This window comes from Phalacrocorax carbo, chromosome Z (genome assembly GCF_963921805.1).
Source record: "Phalacrocorax carbo chromosome Z, bPhaCar2.1, whole genome shotgun sequence".
NCBI classification, from domain to species: Eukaryota; Metazoa; Chordata; class Aves; order Suliformes; family Phalacrocoracidae; genus Phalacrocorax; species Phalacrocorax carbo.
In genome coordinates, this window is record NC_087548.1 from 85692071 (window position 1) to 85712438 (window position 20368).

The window sequence follows — 20368 nt, forward strand, 5'->3', positions numbered from 1 at the left end:
TTTTTTTTTTTACCTCAAGACAACTCTACTTTGGATTCTTGCCCTACGGAAGCCAAACCTTTATAACCCAGCAAATGCTTGGACAGACAGGCAAAAGAGCTGCATGCAGTGCTAAGAGCAGGGAGAAGCAGGGTGATGCTCACTGGGCAGGTGCTCTCTGCAGCTCCAGAGAAAGACATTGGTGAACTACAACTCTTTCTGCATACACCCAGCCAGTGCCAAGACTCTCTGATCCCTTTCTTCCTTATTTTCCCTGAATCTGAGCCCTATTCACATCTGAGTTCAGTCAATCTCTCAGTGTAGCTCCTGTGTCAACAGCAAAGAGCAGAGACCTTCTGTCATAGGTACTGGGCTCTGGATACTTCCCAACACTGATCAATATGCCCATTGTTCAATATCCTTCTGTTCTTTAGGCATCTAAAGGCCTGAGGAAATATTTCTCTCGCTTTATGAGTCTCAGAGGTTTTAGGCAAATTTTGTTGTGCAGGGTGCTCTGAGATGCCTCAGGCTGATGTCAACACAGAGCAACCTACTTTCAGACACAGAGATAAAGCTGCATAAGAAACCAGTAGTGCCAAGTAGGCTCTGTTTTACTAGGGGTATGGGTAGTTCGCTGCTGGGCATACATCACAGTAGTGGTATTGACTGCTAAGACCATTCTCTAATTTGCAGTGCTTGACAAGGCATTCTGATATTATTTATAATCTCAAATTACTGTGAGAAGATGCTTGGATTCATGAGACCCTTTGGGGAGATGCGTACTAGACACCCCCACCAGCTGAGCACAGACGGGCACTGCAGGCTGCAGAAGTGTTAGAAGAAACTGTCTCTATACTGCTTTCAGCAAATACACAGATGATGAATCAAATTACCTGAAATGCGGTACAGTAGTACAGAATATGAGCATGGGAATGCTGAGCCACAACTGCTGTTAGATACTGAGAGTGGTCCTCCTGTATGAGATGTCTAGCATACCTTTCTCCAAGTGATGACAGGAGTGGGTGCTGGCTTCAATTCACAAAGGTACACCTGGGCCCCAGAGACATTGTGAATTTTCTTTGGTGACACACAATCACAGGAGCTGGAAGAAAATAAACACTTTCCTAGAGGTGATGTGGATACCTGGCATGGCCATATGGACTAGGTAAACTGCCTCCATGCAGGTAGGAAAGGTCTGCAATCTGCTCCAGCCAGAAATAGCTTGGGCCTTCAGCTTTCCTGCCAGGGAACCTCACTTATCCTGTATAAAAGAGTGTACTCTTTGCTGTTGTGCTTTGAGGATGACATTTCTCCCATTCTACCCAGCTCCCAGCGAAGGGGGCAGCACAGGCAGGCAGGACAGGGTACTGACTTGACATATACATCTTGCTGCACGAGGGGAGCTGAAAACCTCAGAGGATACAGCGTGTTGGCAATACTCTAGTACTGGCTCAGTGCTGAAGGCTGCTTTGTCAGAAAACATGTAAATACCCCCACAGCCAAGAATGTCATAGATTGAGAACCTGGGCCCTGCTGCATCTGCTGCTGAAGGAAGGTTGGGTATGGAAGACGAGGTTGTCCAGGAAGAATGAGGCCACAGACTGGGACTCTTGGGTTGCAGTCTGGATTTACGTAAGACCAAAAGCTACCTAAGCTGCTTACTCTGTCCTGACTGGTATCTGTCTTTCTCCTCCTACTCTAAGCCCAGTGCCACATGCTTTTTCATGAGACCAGTGAACTGGTGGATAAGGACATTTGAAAAACACAACCCAAGCAGAGAAGTTGTGTGGCATTGAGCTCATGTTTCTAGTATCGTGTGAGGGAGCAGCACAGGTGCTAGCTGCCAGGCATGAAGTCAAGGTCCCAGACAGACCATGACAGGCTTGAGGAGAGAGCCCATATGAAACTCACAATGTTCAACACACCAAGTACAAAGTCCTGCACCTGGGTCGGGATAATCCTTAGTTTCAATACAGGCTGGGGGATGAAGGGATTGAGAGGAACACCTGGGAATACTGGATGACAAAAAATTGAACAAGTTGGCAATGTGCATTTGCAGCCCAGAAAGGAAGTCATACCCTGGGCTACAGAAAAAGAGTGGCCAACAAGTCAAGGGAGGTGATTCTCCCCCACTACTCTCATCTTGTGAGACTCCACCTGGAGTACTGCATCCAGTTGTGGGGTCCCCAGCAAAAGAAAGACATAGATGTGTTAGAGCAGGCAGAGGAGGTCATGGAAATGATGCAAAGGCTGGAACACCTCTGCTGTGAGGAAAGGCTGAGAGAGCTGCAGTTGTTCAGCCTGGAGAAGAGAAGACTCTGGCAAGACCTTATTGCAGCCTTTCAAAATATAAAGGGGGTTTATAAGAAAGACAGAGAGAGACCTTTTACCAGGGTCTGTACTGACAGGATAAGAGACAACAGTTTTAAACCAAAAGGGGATAGATTTAGATTGGACATAAGAAAGAAATGTTTTACAATGAGGGTGGTGAGGCACTGGAACAAGTTTCTATGATTGTTCACTCAAGTTGTGCTCAGATTTTTGCTAATATGTCTCATGCTAACGCCTGATGTTTGCTGGGAGCAGCACCATTAGGTCAAACTAAGAGCATCATGTACATAGGACAGGTGGGCAGAAAGTGCTGTCCATTCCCAGGTACACCTCTTTAGCAGACTGCATAGGTTCAGGAAATTATGCTAAATTGTGTCTATAAGCTTGCCAGAATCCTAAAGTTCCTAGGACTTGTCAAAATTCCTTCTTAGCAAAAAGTGAATTTAACTTCGATATTTGCTGTAAGGTGTCAGAGGGAATATACTATCTGCCTCATTGCCAAGTTATGCCTAATGATTGAACCTTTTGGCTACATTCCTGCCGTTTAACCTCAGGAATGGTAATCCTCTTACCTTCCAGATGGGCCAGGATGCCACCACGCATTCTTTGTACCTTATTGGAAGAAACCCCTCCAGTTAAAATGTCTTCTATATATTGATATACTATCACCCCATGTTCCTGTGGGACTTGCTCTTAATGACTCAGCTAAAATCTGATGTGACAATGTAGGGCTATGTTTGAATTCTTGATGTAATCAGGTGAAAGTGTATTGTATTCCACCTCATGTAAACGTAAATCTCTCTTGATCCTCAGGTTGTAATGGGACCATGAAAAACATATCCTTTATATCCACGGTAGCCGTCCAAGGACAGGTTGTTTGCTCTATAGAAAAAATAAGATCTGTGATAGATATGATGGCAGCGTCTAAGTGTCCAGTATTTTCACTCAGTTGAGGATAACCTAATGCCAAACATCGGGTGCTGTTAGGCTTACAGATGGCCACATGTGGGAGTTACACAGGGAATGAGTTTTCTGAGTAACAGCCCATTGTTCTAAATCCTGAAGAAGAGTATTTATGCCTAGTGTGGCTTCAGGGTTAATATGATATTGTAATACATGGGTTAAGTCACTTCTGGGTAATTTAGGTGCAGTCCGTAACAGGAAAGTAGTAGATCCTCAGCTGGTAATTCATCTATAGAGACTAAGGAGTTCTGAGTCTGTTTGTCACCCAAGTGCCTATCAGTCTTAATAGCCTGTGACTTTAATATGTTCATACATATACCTACATATATCTTAGGGTCTATTGTGGTTTAACCCCGGTGGGCAGCTAAGCCTCCCACAGCTGCACACTCACTTGCTCCCAGGGGAGTGTTGGGAGAGAACTAGAAGAGGGGAAGTCTATCCTAGCCAAAACCAATACAGTATACCAGTCTTCCAAGACAAAGCACCCTTCCAGACAGAAGGATAGGATCCTAGGACAGCAAAAAGTGCCATCACACAAAAAAAGTAAACATTTTGGCCAAGAGGAATTTACAAATACTTAAGGCAAAAGGCTACTAAATCATGCCAATAATGTGGTTTCAGACGTAACAGTCTCAGTTAGGAAGACCATGAAGGGTCTGGTGAATGCTTGAACAGCTCTTGTATTGTGTTGGTAAAATGTGTTCCTGAAGCACTCTGAGGCAGTAGTTTCAGACTTAATAGACTACATTCTGGAAAAGTCTCATGATGTAACAGGTAGACTCTTGACTAATTTTTGCTAGCTTTTGCTTCAGCATGAAGTGGGCTCTTCTCAACCTAGTCATAAGGCATATGGCTGCATTGCCTATGTTGGCTGTCATGCACAGCACCAGGCAGAGACATCTGTCCACTGGAAGAGCCCTCCAGGCTGAGGAAGTGCTCCAGAAAGGAAAGGCAGCAGCTCTGCTGCAGCAGCCAGGCCAGCCTCTTACTCCTGCCAGAAAGAGAAACTGCTGGGCCCAGAGGCACTAGCTGTAGATCAGACAGGGAAATGGGAAAGCAGGGCAGCAGATGAGACAGTTACACCACCTTGGGGAAAGGGAGCTTATGCAGGGAGGGCAGCCAGAGCGGAAGGAGTCAAATAAAGAAGTGCCACTGGGGGAAGGTGACCGCTTGTGAGGGTGTGTTGGCACTACAATGCTGGGGCAGGGGCAAGCAAAGCCGGGCACTGGAAGGAAAATGGGCATTTCCCTATAAGCTTCCTCATTCTCATGTCTCACCTCCAGCTACTGTTCCCTACCCACATCCTGGTCCTAATTCCAGGCTCCCTGCCACTCTGCAGCCTGTACTCCCTGGTTACAGCTGTGTTCCCAGCCAACACCAAGTCTCTGCTGCAGCCAACATGCCGGCACAGACGCATCCCCCACTACAAGCTGCTTTTTATCTGAAGGTATGCTTTGTTCCAGTGACTGCACAGGGGGGTGTGGGGCTCTGCCATTCCTTGTTCTACCCATCTATCACCCCTTAGTGCCTCAGTCCTGCTAAGGCCTATGTGTCCTTAGCAGGACTGATGTAGGTGTCACCTATGTTTCAGGTTCCATGCAGCCTCAAGCCTAGGCAGGTCTGGGCCCAGGTGCCTGGGACCAGGTAGAAAATGGCTGTTCTAGCCCTGTATTCTCCATTCTGCTTCTTAACAGGCCTCTGTGGAAGGGAGCATGCTGGTCTGTGCAGCTCTTCCAGCTGAGATTTGACAAAGGCTCCAACAGGAGTCCAGGAGAACTGCCTTTTCAGGAGGCTCAGAGCCTCCCTGATCATTTTCTTTGCCAGGTATGTGCATCCTATATTACAGTAGACCTGCACAGGAGAAGGGAAACTGTCTGATGGAGACTGGTTGCCCAAGGTTGTCTTCCTACAGAGACTTGCAGAAATCTGCCAGTTGCTGAATATGCCAGGGATGTCCCGTGCCATGGGAGAAGGTATCTAGCTCCATCCCCCAGGAGATCCCTCCACACCTCCCCATCTTTCTACCTCCCCTTTGAGGCTGAAGAAAGTGGCTTCCTCAAAGCAGGCTTTGAGGCACCAATTCCACAATGGCTTCACTTTCCACAATGGCTTCACGTTCACTTGAACATGTGCCATCATGCTTTCCATTGGTCTTTCAGTGTGGCTTAGCTCTCCATTCCCTCGTTGCCAGAAACAGCTCTGCTGTTACCATCAGAGGCCAGAACTCATGAAAGAAGAGAGCAAAGAACACAGGAGCATTAATTTCACAGCTTAAAGGGTTACCCAGCCTGTGGGTATGTAAAGATCATAACAGCTAGGTAATACTTTAGGTCGTGAAAGCAATTGATGTCACAAGTGGGATTCTGTAAAATACACAGGGCATAGATGCTTAGGATGAAGAAATGGAAGAACAGCAAAAATGGCAAGATGACAAGTGATGGAAAACACTTGGGTGGGAGAGGAACTGGGTGGCTGAAAATTGTTTTGTTTGGGAAACAGTGTGAGCAGAATTTCGGGAGTGCAGGAGTCGTGTGTGTAAAGTGAAGCAAGTGACCCTTCACTGGGCTTTTGGCAGGGGCATTGGCAGCTGCAGGCACTTTACTAAAGACTTCCAGGCAGGAAGCTCAAGACACCTTACAAGAGGCTTTGCAGCAACCTGAGAACGCAGAAGCACAAGCAACCACCTTTGAATCTCACAGCCATGTTAACAGGCAATTACTGTGACTGTTAGAAATGAACCTTAGGCCTGGGCTTTATGACAGCTTGAGCAAGAGCATACAGGCCCAGTCTCACAGAGCAAGCTCGTTGAAAAGATACGTACACTGAAAACTGATAATGTAAAGGATGATTTTGATTTTGGCAATGGGCCTCTGTTCCCACCTTATTACCTGAGTCTAATCCAGATAAGACAGCTTCCTTGTACCCTATCATTAAAACATAAAACTTATACAACTTGCAACTAATAGCCAGAGGGATTTCCAAGGCAAAAAAAAACCCCTGTACATCTGAGAAGCAGCTATATATTACGATTTGTTTTCTTTGACTCAGAGTTGCAAGTTAAAATGAAGATAACATTGGAGGAGACAGCAGTGTAGAGGTTTAAACTGAGTAAGAAAGATTTAGTACCTTGCATGGATAGCTGGCAACTATGAGGGCTGTTGGGACACTGTACTTGACACAGAGATTGGAAATAGTGGGGAGGAGCAGAGAAGGGAAGAAAACACTCACACCTCCATATAATCCAGTAGATGTGTGAGTGGGAGAAGGGCCTGTACATCACTGGAAAGATGCATGGCAGAAGGCAATAGTTTTGTAAGAAAAAAGGTGCAACAGGTGAAAAGAGTGGATGGATTGCTGTGCAAGATTATAGGTAACAATACTAAGGGGAGACAACAGGCAACTACAGAAGAGTAAGAACAGGATAGAGAATAAAAGCCAGCAAAATTAATTGAGCAAGCAAAGTGGTGGCAGTGGCAGGGCTTCCATCCCTTACAGAGCTATCACTTGTTTTGAAAACAAGGTAGCAGCAGCCATTGCTGAAAAAAAATGCCTACCACAACAGGTATACAAGCACCAGCCTCTGTCAAACTTTTCCATTACTTATAAAATATTACAGAAACATGCATTGTGCCAGCTGTCAAAACTGATTCCATTATGACTTTATTTGGTGTCATTTGCATCGAACCAGCCTAATGACCCTGAGTGAGGGAGTCGCAGGTCAGGCCTGGGGTCAAGCCAGGGTCATGTTTGGTGGTACAAGGGAGGGGTCAGGGTGATGGGAGGGTCAGGGTTCACGGGGGGTCAGAGGTTACATCCCACCCCCTCCAGACCATGCTGACCCTCATGTCCCTGAGTGCCATGGCCAGCGGCCTTGACCATGATGAATGCAGGGGGACCCTGGGACCTCGGGCGAGCAACAGGGTGGGAGGGAGGGGATCCCTGCCCTACCCCTGCTGACATCATGGGTGGGTGTGGCAGGGGGTGGCCCTCAGGGCTGCTGTCAGGGATGCTGGGCCCTGAGGCAGGGGTGGAGCTGTGGGGCTCTACACCTTCCTTAGTGCTACCTTCACCACCACCAATGCCCTGGGACCACTGAGATCCTCCAGATGGGTCAGGGCCCTTTAAGGGGTTGGTCTTCATGGTGGTGGTGCCTGCCAGGGAGGGGGCAGGACTGGGCCCCAGGGCTGTGGGAGCCTGAAGGGAGGGGGAAACGCTGGAGGAGGCACGACCACATGGAGGGGGGTGTGGCCATGAGGGGTGTGGTTAGGTGATGGTGTGACTAAATGGGCAGGGCCTTGGGGGGGATCCGGTGGAATTCTACCCCTAAGGGAGGGTGTGTCTGGGGAAGGGGGTACGGCTTACAGGGGTGAGCAGGGCCCAATGAGAGGAAGGGATGCAGGGGAGTGGCTTCTGGAGTGGGCGTGGCCTACTGAGTGATTTAGCAGGGCCTAGTGGGAGGGCGCAGGGCTTCCTCAGCCAGGGCAACTCTAGAGGGAAGATGGGTGGTGGGGAGGCATGGCCATCCTGAAAGGGGTGGGGCCTACTGGTTGCGGGCAGGGCTTCCTCACTCAGGGCCACCTGGGACATCTTGGTACAGGGAGGCCTCCTGCGCCAGGCCCACTGGGGAGGGCTGGGGTGGGTGGGGGTGCAGCCATCATGGGAAGGGTGTGGAGTGGTGGGCCTTGGCCTGCCCAAGGGGCTGCATGCCCCCATGCCAGGGGTCACCTCCTGCAGCATGACAGTGACGCCCTAGCATGCATCTACAAGTGTATGCTGATGAAGGAGCAGTGCTCCCAGGTCCAATGCCAGATATGGCTTGCACAGGTGACATCACATTGACTTCATCACATGACATCAGATGACATCACATGGCATCACACCTGGGAGAGGCAAGAAACCAGAGCTGCTGCATGCCCCCAGATGTGGAGACACACACACACACGCGCGCGACATACAGTGACACATGATGATATGCCATGGCAAGGGTGATGTCATGGGGCATGGCATCACATCACATGGTACCCCCACCTGGGAAGGGAGTGGGGACCTGGGGCTGCTCTGTGCCCCCATACCAGGTGGGGAGGTGGAACATGATACATGGTGACACACCATGACACATCACAACAGGGGTGATGTAATGAGGCATGACACCACATGCAACCCTACTGATGGTATCAGAGGGAGGCCCCACACCATTGCAGGCCCCCAGTGTGGGGGAGGAGGAGGAGGGAGGTGCCCCTTGCCAGGGCCCCAGCCTGTGAGCACCACTTGGGGGACAATGGTAGCCTGGGAGGGCAGTGGTGTGTCCTGGGAGGCTGTAGGATATACTGGGGTGGAGCTCTGGGCCATACTGGGTGTCCTGGGCAGTCCACTGGTCCATACTGGGACTCACTGGAAGGCACTGGCCCATACTGGAAGGCTAGGGTCTGGGGGTCTGAGCTGTACAGGGAGTCACTGTGATGCTTGGGGCCATACTAGAAAGGTACTGGGCTACATTGGGATGGTGTCAGACTGGGAGAATGGGAGAAGAATGGGAGAAGAAACGGAGGAGAAAAGATGAAAATGGGGGAAATGGGGGAAAGAAGAGGGGAAACCAGGGGAAAATGGAGAGAAATGGGGCAAAAATGGGAGATAGTAGGGAAAAACGGGAGGAAAAATTAAAGATGGTACATGGGTGAAAATCTGAAAAAACATGGAAAAATAGGCGAAAGGGGGGAATTGGGAAAGAGCGGATGGGGAAGAAATACAGCAAAGATGAGGAAACCAGCGAAAAATGGTATGAAATGGGTTAACGGGAAAAAGTGGGGGGAAACTAGGCGGAATGAGGGAAGAAATAGGGGCAGAAATGAGCAAAAATGTGGAAAAATCAGGCAAAAAACAAGGAAGAGGGGAAAAATGGGGGGAAAATGAAGCATAGAAAAATGGGGCACAAATGGGCAAAAAGTAGGGAGAAGACCGGGAGAATATCGGGGGAACGGGGTAAAAAAAAACGGGTAAAATGGGGAAATAGGGCAGAAACAGTCAAAAAACCAAGGGAAAACAAGAGGGGAGAAACCTTAGGGAGAAATTGCAGGAACATGAGAAAAAATGTGGGGAAATTCATCAGGAATGGGGGGAAGGGGGAAAAACGGGTCAGAAATGAGGCAAAACAGGTCAAAAACAGGGAAAAAAAGGCAAAAATGAGGCAACATGCGGCAAAACCAGCCAGTAACAAGGGTCAGAGCAAGAATAGGGGGAATAGGCCAAAACAGGGCAAATGAGACAAAAGCAGGGAAAAATGGGGGGAAAACTAGAGAAGAGTGGGGCAACACCAAGAAATAGGAGGAAATGGGGGCAAAAGAGCAAAAATGGAGCAGTGGGGGGAATCTGGGGGTGGCTATGGGGTGGGGGGGCAGCTATGGTGCAGCTCGGGGGCAAATTTGGGGAGAACTATGGGGCACTTGGGGGAAATTGGGGGCAGTTGTCGGGCACTTGGACAGGTGTGGGACAGTCTTGGGCAGACAGGAGAACTAGGGGCAGTTATGGGCAGCTGGGGGGCACTTGGGGGCAGCCACGGATCAGGCCCTTGATGTGGGTCAGACCTGGAGTTCCTGGAGGTGCTGTTGGAGGGGCTGGGGCTGGTGGTGTGGGCAACAGGGCGATACCCCACCCCCAAGCTGCTGAGTGCACCAGTATGGCCCAGCACCACATCCATGCCACCTCAGCTCACCACCATTCCAGTATGGATCCAGTGCTCCCAGTATATCAAACTGAACCACAGGTCTTCAAGCATGATTGCAGTATGGTCCCACTGTTCTAGTATGAGCTCCAGTGCTCCCAGTACAATACCAGTCTGGGCCACAGCTCCCATAGTATGAACCCAGTATAGCACCAGTGCTCCCAGTACAATACCAGTCTGGGCCACAGCTCCCATAGTATGAACCCAGTATAGCACCAGTGCTCCCAGTATGATGCAAGCCTAAGCCACAGGTCTTCAGGCATGATCCCAGTATGGGCTGCCACATTCCCAGGATGGGCCCAGTGCTTATAGTATAGCACCAACACACCCAGTACAATGCCACTGTGGGTCACAGCTCTTCAAGCAGGATCCCAGTATGGCCCCAACGCTCCTAGTGTGGGCCCAGTGCTCTCAGTACAATGCCAGCCTGAGACACAATTGTGAGCCAGATCCTAGTATGATGCCAGCATGAGCTACAGCTCAAGTAAGATCCTAGTATAAGACTCAATGTTCCCAGCATGGACTGGGTTTTCCCAGTACAGCACTAACCTGGACTGCAGCTCTCCGAGTATGATCCCAGCGTAGGCCCCAAGGCTCCCAGTGCACTCCCAGTGTTTCCACTATGCACCCTAAAGCTCCCAGTACGGGCCCCGAAGCTCTGAGTGCAGCTCCAGAGCACTCCCAGTGTGTCTCCCAAGGCTGCCAGTGAAGGCCCTATGGTTCCCAGTATTGGCCTTGAGGTTCTGTGTGCAGCTCCAGTGCACTCCCAGTGCTCCCAGTATATGCCCTGTGGCTTCAAGTGCAGCTCCAGTGTGCTCCCAGTATGCGCCCCAGCACAGGCCCCAGTGCTCCCAGCACACACACCACCAATAAACAGTTTTCACCCCAACCCATCCCAGAGCCTCCTTGGGTTGAGCACCCAAACCCTCAGAATTCCCCCCAAAAATAATGTCACCAGCCTGCTATTGCCTTTATTGGTGGGTGTGTGCATTCACAGGATCAGGCCCCCCCCAGTGAACTCCATCCGCTGCCGAGGGAAAAGAGAAAAAAGGGGTGAGTGGGGGGATTCTGATGTCCAAGCCAGGGGAACCCTGGCATCTGGGGGAGCAGGCATGGGGCAGGGGGACCCCAGCGTCTGGGCGCACCTGTGGGGGGGCGACGAAGGCCAGCCAGTCTGAGGGGCGGGTGGGCAGCAGCCCCATGGCCTGGCACTTGTAGAGGGCCAGCGCCAGCCCAAGCCCGTTGCCCACCAGGAACACCAGCCCCTGCAGTGTCCGCCGGCTTGAGCTCTCCAGTGCCTTCAGTGCTGTGGGGGATATGGTGGCACGGGGGGACCTGTCACTGTTACCCACATGCTACACACCTAGCACAGTGGGCAACTATGGGTAATGATGGATGGGGAGTGGCAGGGGAGCATCACAGGGGAGAGCCGTGGCCAAGGTGTGGGGCAGATGGCACAGAGGTGGCTGTTGGGCAACTGCTGAGGGGCATGTGGGAGTGACCAACATAGGGGTGACTGACATAGGGACAACTGCCATAGGAACAACTGTAGGAGGATGCATGGGCCGGGTGACGTGGGGGTAACTATTGGATGCACGGGAACAACTGACTTGGGGGCAACTGTTTGGGACATATGGGGGACCTGATGTGTGGGTGACTGTCATAGGGATTACTACTGGGGGGCACATGAGGGCAACTGACATGGGGGTAACTGTTGCAGGGGGACACGCATGTCCAGGGCTGCTGCAGGGACAACCGTGGGGAACATATAGGAATGACTGTTGCAGGGGGAGACGCAGGGCAGGGGACTGCTGCAGGTATGTGGGGCAACTATCATGCAGCAGGGGATGGCTGTGGGGGGGACATCAGGGGAACCCGCATGGGGCTGTAGCGTGGAGTTGTACTCACTGGTGGAGAGGGACATGAGGGCTTGCAGCGGGCGCCAGCCCATCATGCAGACCATCATGGCAGGGAAGATAGAGATGGTGTTGCCAGCCATGTACATGATGAACAGGTTCATGGGAATCTGCTTCAGCGGTGCCAGTGCCACGTCCCAGCAGCGCTGCAGGGAAAGAAGGGTCCCAGGCGTCCGTGATGTGGTGGGGGCGGGGAGGGCGCGGGCCGCCCTCGTACGGGACCCAGGCATCCGTGACACGGACCATCCCCCACCATGGATAACCCGGGCGTCCGAGGCGTGCCCCCCCCCCCCTTCCCCCCTCGCCCACCTTCTCCATGAGGATTTTGTCGCTCTCGTGGACGCCGCCCTCCCCCAGCTGCCGCTCGGCGAACCCCAGCGGCCCTCGGCCCTCGGCGGCTCCGCGGGGCCTGGGGGGATAGAGGAGGGCAGGTGAGGCCGGGGAGACCCTTGGATGGCCTAAACCACCCCCCCCCAACAAAACCCCCTCCCCCGGGCCTCACCGCCCCCCCGGCGCCGCCGCCAGCTCCAACGACCACTTGAAGCGCCGTCCCCTGACCGCCGCCGCCGCCGCCATCTTGCAAGTACCCGAACGGGGAGGAGCGTCACGTGGAAGGGTCACGTGAGGGGTCCCAGGGATCCTGCCCCATAGCAACATCATAGCAACACTCTACCCTATAGCAGCCCCATATGAACTCTATAGGAGCACCATAGGAGCTCCATACCAGCCGTATGGCACCTCCGTTTCTCACAGCAGCCTCCTTTCTCACAGCTAGCCCGCAGCACCCGCACAGCGCCCCGGCGCCCCACCGGCCGCCTCCCGGTCCGTCTCCCCCGGAACTGAGGTGCGGGACCGCTGGTTCCGCCCGAGCCGGTGGCGAGTGACGCGCTGACCGCCCCTTGGTGCTTGCGCGGATACAGTGACGGCGGCGGCTGCTGTGGTGGACGGGGTGGTGAGGATGGTTCAATCCTTCCTGCTGCTCCCTTCCCCCTCTTTCCTTCTCCCTTCTTCCCGTGTCCCCCCCCGCCTTCCCCCTCCCCCGCGTCCCTTTGGTGTTTTGGTGTGGGTTTTTTTTTTTTTTTTTTTTTTGGGGGGGGGCGGCTTATTTTGATTTCCTGGGGATGTTTTGTGGTTGGTTTTTTTTTTTTTTAATTTGTTTATTGGGGATGTGTGACGGATACACTGGACTCCTTAACCAAACTATCAGTAGTTTGATACAGCCTCCAAAGGCTGTAAACAGGCCAAGAACTTTTCTCGTTCTAATCTGTTATCTGAAAACCCACAAAGAAGTAGAGTGGCTCTGTGAGCATCGGTGCATATGAGCTTGGAGCACTGATCATGTGATTAACAGAGGTATCATTGTTGGCTTTTCCAAGACTTATTTATCAAGGAACAAAGTCAGAGGTAGAAGGAGTCTCATGCATACCTTTTCCATCACATGTAATTTGACTACAAGCCAACTACTTTATTCCATAACTATGACAGCCTGAGTGAGCTGACTTTCAGCTCTCCCAGCTAAGCAGCCTGGCTGTGTAGCGCTAGTCTCCCCTTCAGCGGGGACACATCTCAAGGTTGCTTCTTGAGGCAGAGACCTTTCATCAATGGCAGAGCTTTGGTGAGTGACCAGTATTATGCGTAACTTTGTGTCTTGGTAACTTTGATTTTTGTCTTAGTAACTTTGACTCTGCCTTGGTAGTTTTGAATCATTGTTGAAATGATTGTGCAGTACACTAATAGAGTGAATCTTGCCATCAAACTTTGTCAAGTCATGCTTTTGCAACACTGTGTTTCAATAAAGCCACTTTGCCAATACCTTTGACAGTGGTTCTTTAAGCGGTCTAAATCGCCCATTCATTATGGGGTTGTTTTGATTTCTTGAGGTCTTTTTTCATTTTTTTAAATTTTCCTTATTTTCTTGTGGGTGTGCTTGATGAGTTTGTTTTGTTCTCTGTAGCTGGTATAGTGCTGTGTTTTGCATTTGTGCTAAAAACAGTGTTGATAGTGCTGAGATGTTTCAGTTGTTCCTAAGTAGCACTTACACTAGTCAAGGACTTTTTCAGCTTCCCATGCTCTGCCAGGTGCACAAGAAGCCAGGAGGGGAGGGGGCACAGCTGGGACAGCAGATCCAAACTGGCCAGAGGGCTATTCCTTATCATATGACATCAGCATATAAAGCTGGGAGAAGAAGAAAGAAGGGGGCAATATTCAGAGTAACGGTGTTTGCCTTCCCAAGTAAGCGTTATGAGTGATGGAGCGCTGCTTTCCTGGATATGGCTGAACACCTCCCTGTTGATGGGAAGGAGTGAATGAATTAATTGTTCTGCTTTGCTAGTGTGCACAGCTTTTGCTTTACCTATTAAACTGTCTTACTCTCAAACCATGAGTTTTCTCACTTCCACTCTTCAGATTCTCTCCTCCATCCCATTGGTGGGGGGTGAGTGAGTGGCTGTGCGGTGCTTGGTTGCTGACTGGGGCTAAACCACAACAGTCTTTTTTGGCACCCAACATGGGGCTCAAAGGGTTCAAGATAACAACAGATTTCATTGAAATATGCTAGACTGAATTTATAGCTGTTATTGCTGCTTAGCTATTAATCAGCCAGCTCCTGTGCTTGCCATGGGGCTCGCTTACCTTACTCTATATTAGAGTCTAGTGCACATTAGTGGCTGCTTTTTGTTTTCTCTGCTTGCTGTACTGCTTATCACCTTACTCTGCTGTGTCTGGGAACATTTTGATAACAGCAATGGCCAGGTACCTGGGCTGGTAGATGACCAGGGCATCACTGCTGTTTCTGTGCTGCTGTACTGGGCAGGCTGGAACTCCAGTGTGAACTCAAGTCAAAGGGATGAGTCCACATGGGAGTGGGACACCGTCAAGCATCTATGGCCGTGGACAAGCCCATGCCAGAGCAGGTAAACCTTGAAGTGTCTGTGGCCATGATTATATCTGTGGCACAGCAGGTATGCCTCTGAAGGGATTGTAGCCCAAGGATAAGTTCATACTGGAGAAGATACACGTCAAAACATCTGTGGCTGTGGGTAAGTCCATGCTGCAGCAGGTACACCTTGAAGCATCAGTGGCTGTGCATGAGGTTATGCTGGAGCACCTCAAAACATGAGGCCATGGATAAGACCATGACAGTGGGTTGGCTTATTTTTTTTTTTAGTTTATTGAGATATTTTGATTTCTTGGATTATTTGATCTCTTGGGGTTGCTTTTTTATTTTTTTCCTTGGGTGTTATTTACTTTTTTATTTTCCTGTCCTTGTCTTCTTCATTCTCTCTCCCCATCCCATTGCTTCTTCCCATCCCTTTTCTCCTCCCTGCCCCTTTTTTACCTTCTCACTAGACCCCTCTCCCCCTTCCTCCCTAGTCCTTTCTCCCTCTCCCTCTTTTGCTCCTCTGCCTCCATCCTGCCCACCCAATACGGCTGCATCCTTCTCCCTGTCCCTGACCCCGACCCACTCTCCATTTTTCTCCTCCCTCTCATCTGTCCATCTCCCCCTTTCTCACTCCCCCGTTCCTCTCCCTGTCCCCTCTCTCTCCCTTCCTCTGTCCTGCTTCACCCCCACCATCTCCTGCACTCACTGCGGCACCTTGTGGAGAAGTACCCACCACAGCAGCTACACCCCAAAGGCCTGGTGGACCCTGGACAACTGCCCCTGGGGAACAGACCAGGAAAGAGTTTGCTGCAATGTAAAACCCCATGGCTTGGTGCTAGGGGACACCATATGGACACAGTGGTGGAGGTGCCTTGAAGATGCCGCAACCCGCACTTCCTCATGTGGTAGGAAGCATGGTAGCAAGAGCCACCCAAACTGGTGGAGGAGGAGCTGGGCAGGAAGCTGTGGATGCGCAGCTGTGACCCCACCTGAGCTGGCTGCTGTGGCCCTGGGCCGTCTCTCCTGTCCTGAGCAACCACCACAATATGTGGAGCCTGAGTTATGGACTAGGTGACTGTGGTAGATGTTTTGTGGACAATTTATTAATGTTTTATGGTAATTTTATAGATATTTGAAGGACGATTTATGTAGGGTGAGGGTCTGATACCCTCATTCCCAGAAGCAGAGTATTCAGTGGGGATCCCAGGCAGATCTCTGGGCTCTCTGGGCTGTCTGATCCTAGCAGCTGGAGGGGGTTCTTCGATAGTCTTCCTCAACAAGTTCACTAGTTGAACTCAGTCTTCAGGCATGATCAGTTCCCTTTTGGCTTGTTTTCAAGGTTTTTCCATGTGCTTATTTTGCAAAAGTCTACTAATTAGGATATATTGCTCCATGATGCTGAATCTTCTTAATGAGTAAGGAATGTACTATGCCAGGGTGCAATACTAAATCATATCCAGTATATAATGTCCAAGGACATGATGTTTAAATCATGTCCAGACTCTTCCTGTTGTCTAAACATAAAGACTTCCTAAACTTACCTTGCTTGTAAATATATCACCTACCTATCATACTTGCAAATATGCCTTTGGTTATCTTGATTAGACAGGGACCAGATATTCCATCTGGTATCAATGATGCCCAGATGTCCCAGACATCCCGGATGTCCCATCTGGTATCAATGTCCCATCCAGTATCAGTACAGGATTTACCAAAGCCAGGGAGAAAAGCATTGGGCTGAGAGCAGGAGCATCCTTCTCTGTCTAGAGCTAACAATTGCATGGCTGCTTGGCTGTGCGTACCAGGTGCTACAACTGCCCTTGTGGCTGTTGGCCCAGAACAGCACTGTAACTCATAGCAAGGACATGAAGCCTGCCAGAGGCTCTTGCTGACATAGCCAGCGTGGACTGTGTTGCATCTGCATTTCACTGTGCTTTGTGCAGGAAGGTTTGACACTGCTTGAGTATGCTTGGCTTATTTGGCTTGCCTGGCACAGTGGGAACCAGATTGCCTCTTCAGCAGCCAAACATGTGCATACTGCTTGTAGTAGTTATGCTTCCTGGCCTATGTGTTTTGGGAAGGGCCTGGTGGCAAATGGCTGCAGAGAGCAGGGTGACAGTGAGCTTCCCAAAGGCTGTGGTGCCACACTTGGGTTTTTTCCTGCTAGGTGTTGACAGGCAGTGCTTGGAGCCAGGCGCTGCTGCCTGCCCTGGGGCCCATGCACCCTCATTCCCACAAGCAGAGCCTTCAGCAGAGGTCTGCCTGATCCCAGCCAGATCTCTGGGCTGTCTGATCCCAGCAGCTGGAGGGGATTCTTGCTTGGAACCTCCCATGTTGCTCCCATCCCCCACCCTGAGAAGCCACCGTGCCCAGCATCCGGAACTAGCAACTCTGTGACATCAGTCCTGGGGCCAAGGGCACCACAGTCACTACATTGGCTGCTGCACTGGTGGCAACAAGCCCTCGGTCCTTGCAGCTGCCAGCCAGCGATGAATTTGCTCCCCTTCCTCTTCCTGCTGGCCGTGTGCTGGCCTGCGCACAGCACATGGGACAGCTGTGGGTAAGTGGCCCAATGCTCTGGGAGGGGTCTTGGGCAACCCTTATGGGGTTCACTGGAGGGTGCCCGCTTGTCCCCTGTGACCACACCACAGCTTCCCGAGCCCTGTGGGGGAGCCTCAGCTCCTTCCCAGCAGCTGGGCCACTGGCACAACTCATCTATGGGGCTAAAGTGGAAACAGGTGATGAGCACACGCCCCATGGGGTCCCCTGGCCCTGCCATCCATGCAACACCTTGTGGGGAGGGAAGGTGGCTGACCTTCAGCCTGAACAGCAGCAAGCCATTGAGCAGGACAGTAATGAGTTTCTGGTTACAGAGGGACCTGCGGGCTCCGGCCCCTGGCTTCTTACTACGGCATGTCACGCGTCGTGGGTGGCACAGATGCCCAGCCAGGGGCCTGGCCCTGGATTGTCAGCATCCAGGATCCCTGGGAAATAGGCACGGGACATGTATGCGGAGGATCCCTCATCAGCCCACAGTGGGTCCTCACGGCAGCCCACTGCTTCATTGAGGCAAGGTAAGGAGGACCAGGGAATGGGGATAGCCCCACAACACTAGCAGCTGCCCTGTCCCCAACACCACAGGCTACTCCCATCCTGTTTCCTTGCAGTATGCCCAGTGCCTGGGCGCTCAGGAGCCCAAGAGAGAGGCTGCTAAGGAGAAGGCTGGGCTCATGCTGCTGCTTCCTAGCAGCCTCCATCTTGGCATTCCTTAAGCGTAAGGCATGCTAGGGGGGCAGTTGCACCCTTTGTAGTGCTGCTTTCTTCCTCTGTCGCTTGGGAAGCAGAAGGCAGGGAACAACTGCTGCGCTGCTGCAGCACATGGCTGCATTCCCTCTGACCCCTCTCTGCATCTGCCTTCCAGGCACATCACGATGTGGCGCGTAGTCATCGGGGCCACCCAGTTGACTCAGCTGGGCCCTGAGGCCCAAGTGCGCAATATTAGGCGGCTGCTGGTTCATGAACACTACAGTAATATCTCGGAGAGGAATGACATTGCCTTGCTGGAGCTGGACCAGCCCGTTCAGTGCAGCTACTACATACAGCTTGCCTGTGTGCCCGATGCCTGGCTGAGAGTGTCGGAGCTGACGACCTGCTACATCAGTGGTTGGGGTTCCACGACTGCAAGATGTGAGTTTGCAGCAAGTACTCATGTCAGGAGTGCAAGCTTGGCACACTGGGGAGGTGGGTTGGGCTTCCTGACAGAAGAGGTGAAAGCCAGAGTCAGGCTGTGGGGACGTATGCCTATAGGGAGGTGGGCCTGACCCACTACCCAAAGCAAGACAGAAGGGAAACACCGGTACGATACCTCTCAAAATGCAAAACCAAGACCTAGGGAAGGGGTTCGCCCAGGCAGGGAAGGAGAACTGGCAAGGAGCTGCTGGGTGGTGTTAATTCCTTTCTGTGCTCACAGCTGGAGGATCAACTGATGTCCTGCAGGAGGCCAAGGTTCGCCTCATTGATGTTAACCTCTGTAACAGCAGCCAGTGGTACAGAGGGGCCATTCACACCCACAACTTGTGCGCTGGCTATCCACAGGGTGGCATCGACACCTGCCAGGTAGGAGTGTGCTACGAGTCAACCCCCAGCAGCACAGACAGCCCTGTCACAACCGCCCAAACATACCCCAGCACATGGTTTGCCTGACAAGTCACCCGCCCACTGCTGGGTCCCTGCTGCTGTTGGGGCTCACCTCCCCTTCCCCATCTGGAGGTCCTTGCCCAGTGCCTGTCTTGTCCCAGAGGCCTGGGACTCTGCCCAGAAAGCCCATCTGGTGCTCTTGGCAGCCCATGGGTTCTGATCCCAATCCTGGAACATCCATCTTCTGCACATCCAGGATCACTGTGCAGAGATGAGAGAGCGCCCTACCGTACAGGCCCGCTGCCGCCTCCCAGAGAAGGTTCCGTAGGCTCCAGCACCTGAGCACAGCCTTTCTGTGCAGTGAATACAGCTCTGGCAGGTGCTGTGAGAGAGAAGGAGCCAAACGTAGTGCTGACAGGGGCCACCCAACACCACCTTAATCCTCTCTCCTTCTCTGCAGGGTGACAGCGGTGGTCCTCTCATGTGCAAAGACAATACCTATGACCACTTCTGGCTTGTTGGCGTGACCAGCTGGGGAAAAGGCTGTGCAAGAGCAAAACAGCCTGGAGTCTACACCTCCACTCAGCACTTCTACAGCTGGATCCTGGTACAGATGGGACTGTACCCAGCAGTAAGGGGCACGCCAACATCACGGGCATGGAGTCATTTTCTTACTGCCTCAACCCCCTTTCAGAGGCCAGGCCCAAATCCGACGCAAGCAGGCAGGTTTCGCTCCTGCCTGTTTCCACTCCAGAAGCTGGTAGACTTCTTTGCTCGGGTGCAGGAGCTCCTGCAGGTCCTAAGGGGGAAAAAGGCTTGATCAGCAGGATGAACAGGATCCAGTGCAGGCTGCAGTGGACCACGACCCGTTCCTTCTGGGGCAATGCCTCCTGAGCTAAACGCAGCCTGCATGTCAGAGGTCTGCTCTGTCTGCCCCCTCTCCCATATCTGCACACAAATGCTGAAGTTGACCTAGTTCTTGAAATAAAGTTGCCACTTTTCGCAGATAACCATGCTTCAGTCCAATTCTGCTTCCTCTGCAAGGCAAGGATGTCCATGCCCAGCACCTGCAAAACAAGGCTGCAGGCCCACAGTAAGGCCCCAAGGGAAAGAGTCACTCAAAAGTCTTAGAATGCCTACACCCCCCACCCCACTTTCTTCCTGGACCTAACTTCATTCCTGATTTTCTCTACCTCCTCCCTGCTAGTGGGGCAGGGGGATGGGGAATGGGGTTGCCATCACCTCATCACATGTTATTTCTGCTGCCTCTTTCCTCCTCAGGGGGAGGACTCCTCACACTCTTCCCCTGCTCCAGCATGGGGTCCCTCCCTCAGGAGACAGTCCTCCATGAATTTCTCCAATTGGGAGCCTTCCCACAAACTGCTCCAGTGTGAGTCCCTTCCACGGGATGCAGTCCTTCAGAAACAGATTGCTCCAGTATGG

General features: G+C 51.8%; 2 protein-coding genes across 3 annotated transcripts; one reads left to right on the top strand and one right to left on the bottom strand.

Annotated features, from left to right (window-relative positions):
- Window positions 1–10937: 10937 nt before the first annotated feature.
- On the bottom strand, window positions 10938–12547 carry EMC4 (ER membrane protein complex subunit 4). The gene is made up of 5 exons (XM_064438372.1): window positions 12410–12547; window positions 12217–12316; window positions 11900–12053; window positions 11137–11297; window positions 10938–11018 (listed from the first exon to the last, which is right to left on the bottom strand). Exons 1-5 carry the CDS (start codon window positions 12481–12483, stop codon window positions 10983–10985), a joined length of 525 nt encoding a protein of 174 aa, XP_064294442.1. The 5' UTR covers window positions 12484–12547; the 3' UTR covers window positions 10938–10982.
- Window positions 12548–12757: 210 nt separating this feature from the next.
- Window positions 12758–19951, top strand: LOC104050265 (acrosin). 2 transcript variants are annotated; one of them, XM_064438370.1, is made up of 5 exons: window positions 12758–15859; window positions 17662–17862; window positions 18210–18475; window positions 18759–18904; window positions 19386–19951. In XM_064438370.1, exons 1-5 carry the CDS (start codon window positions 14994–14996, stop codon window positions 19743–19745), a joined length of 1839 nt encoding a protein of 612 aa, XP_064294440.1. In that variant the 5' UTR covers window positions 12758–14993; the 3' UTR covers window positions 19746–19951. The 2 variants fall into 2 exon arrangements, with proteins under 2 accessions (XP_064294440.1, XP_064294441.1); XM_064438371.1 differs by having other exon boundaries at window positions 15736–17348.
- The last annotated feature ends 417 nt before the right edge of the window (window positions 19952–20368 follow it).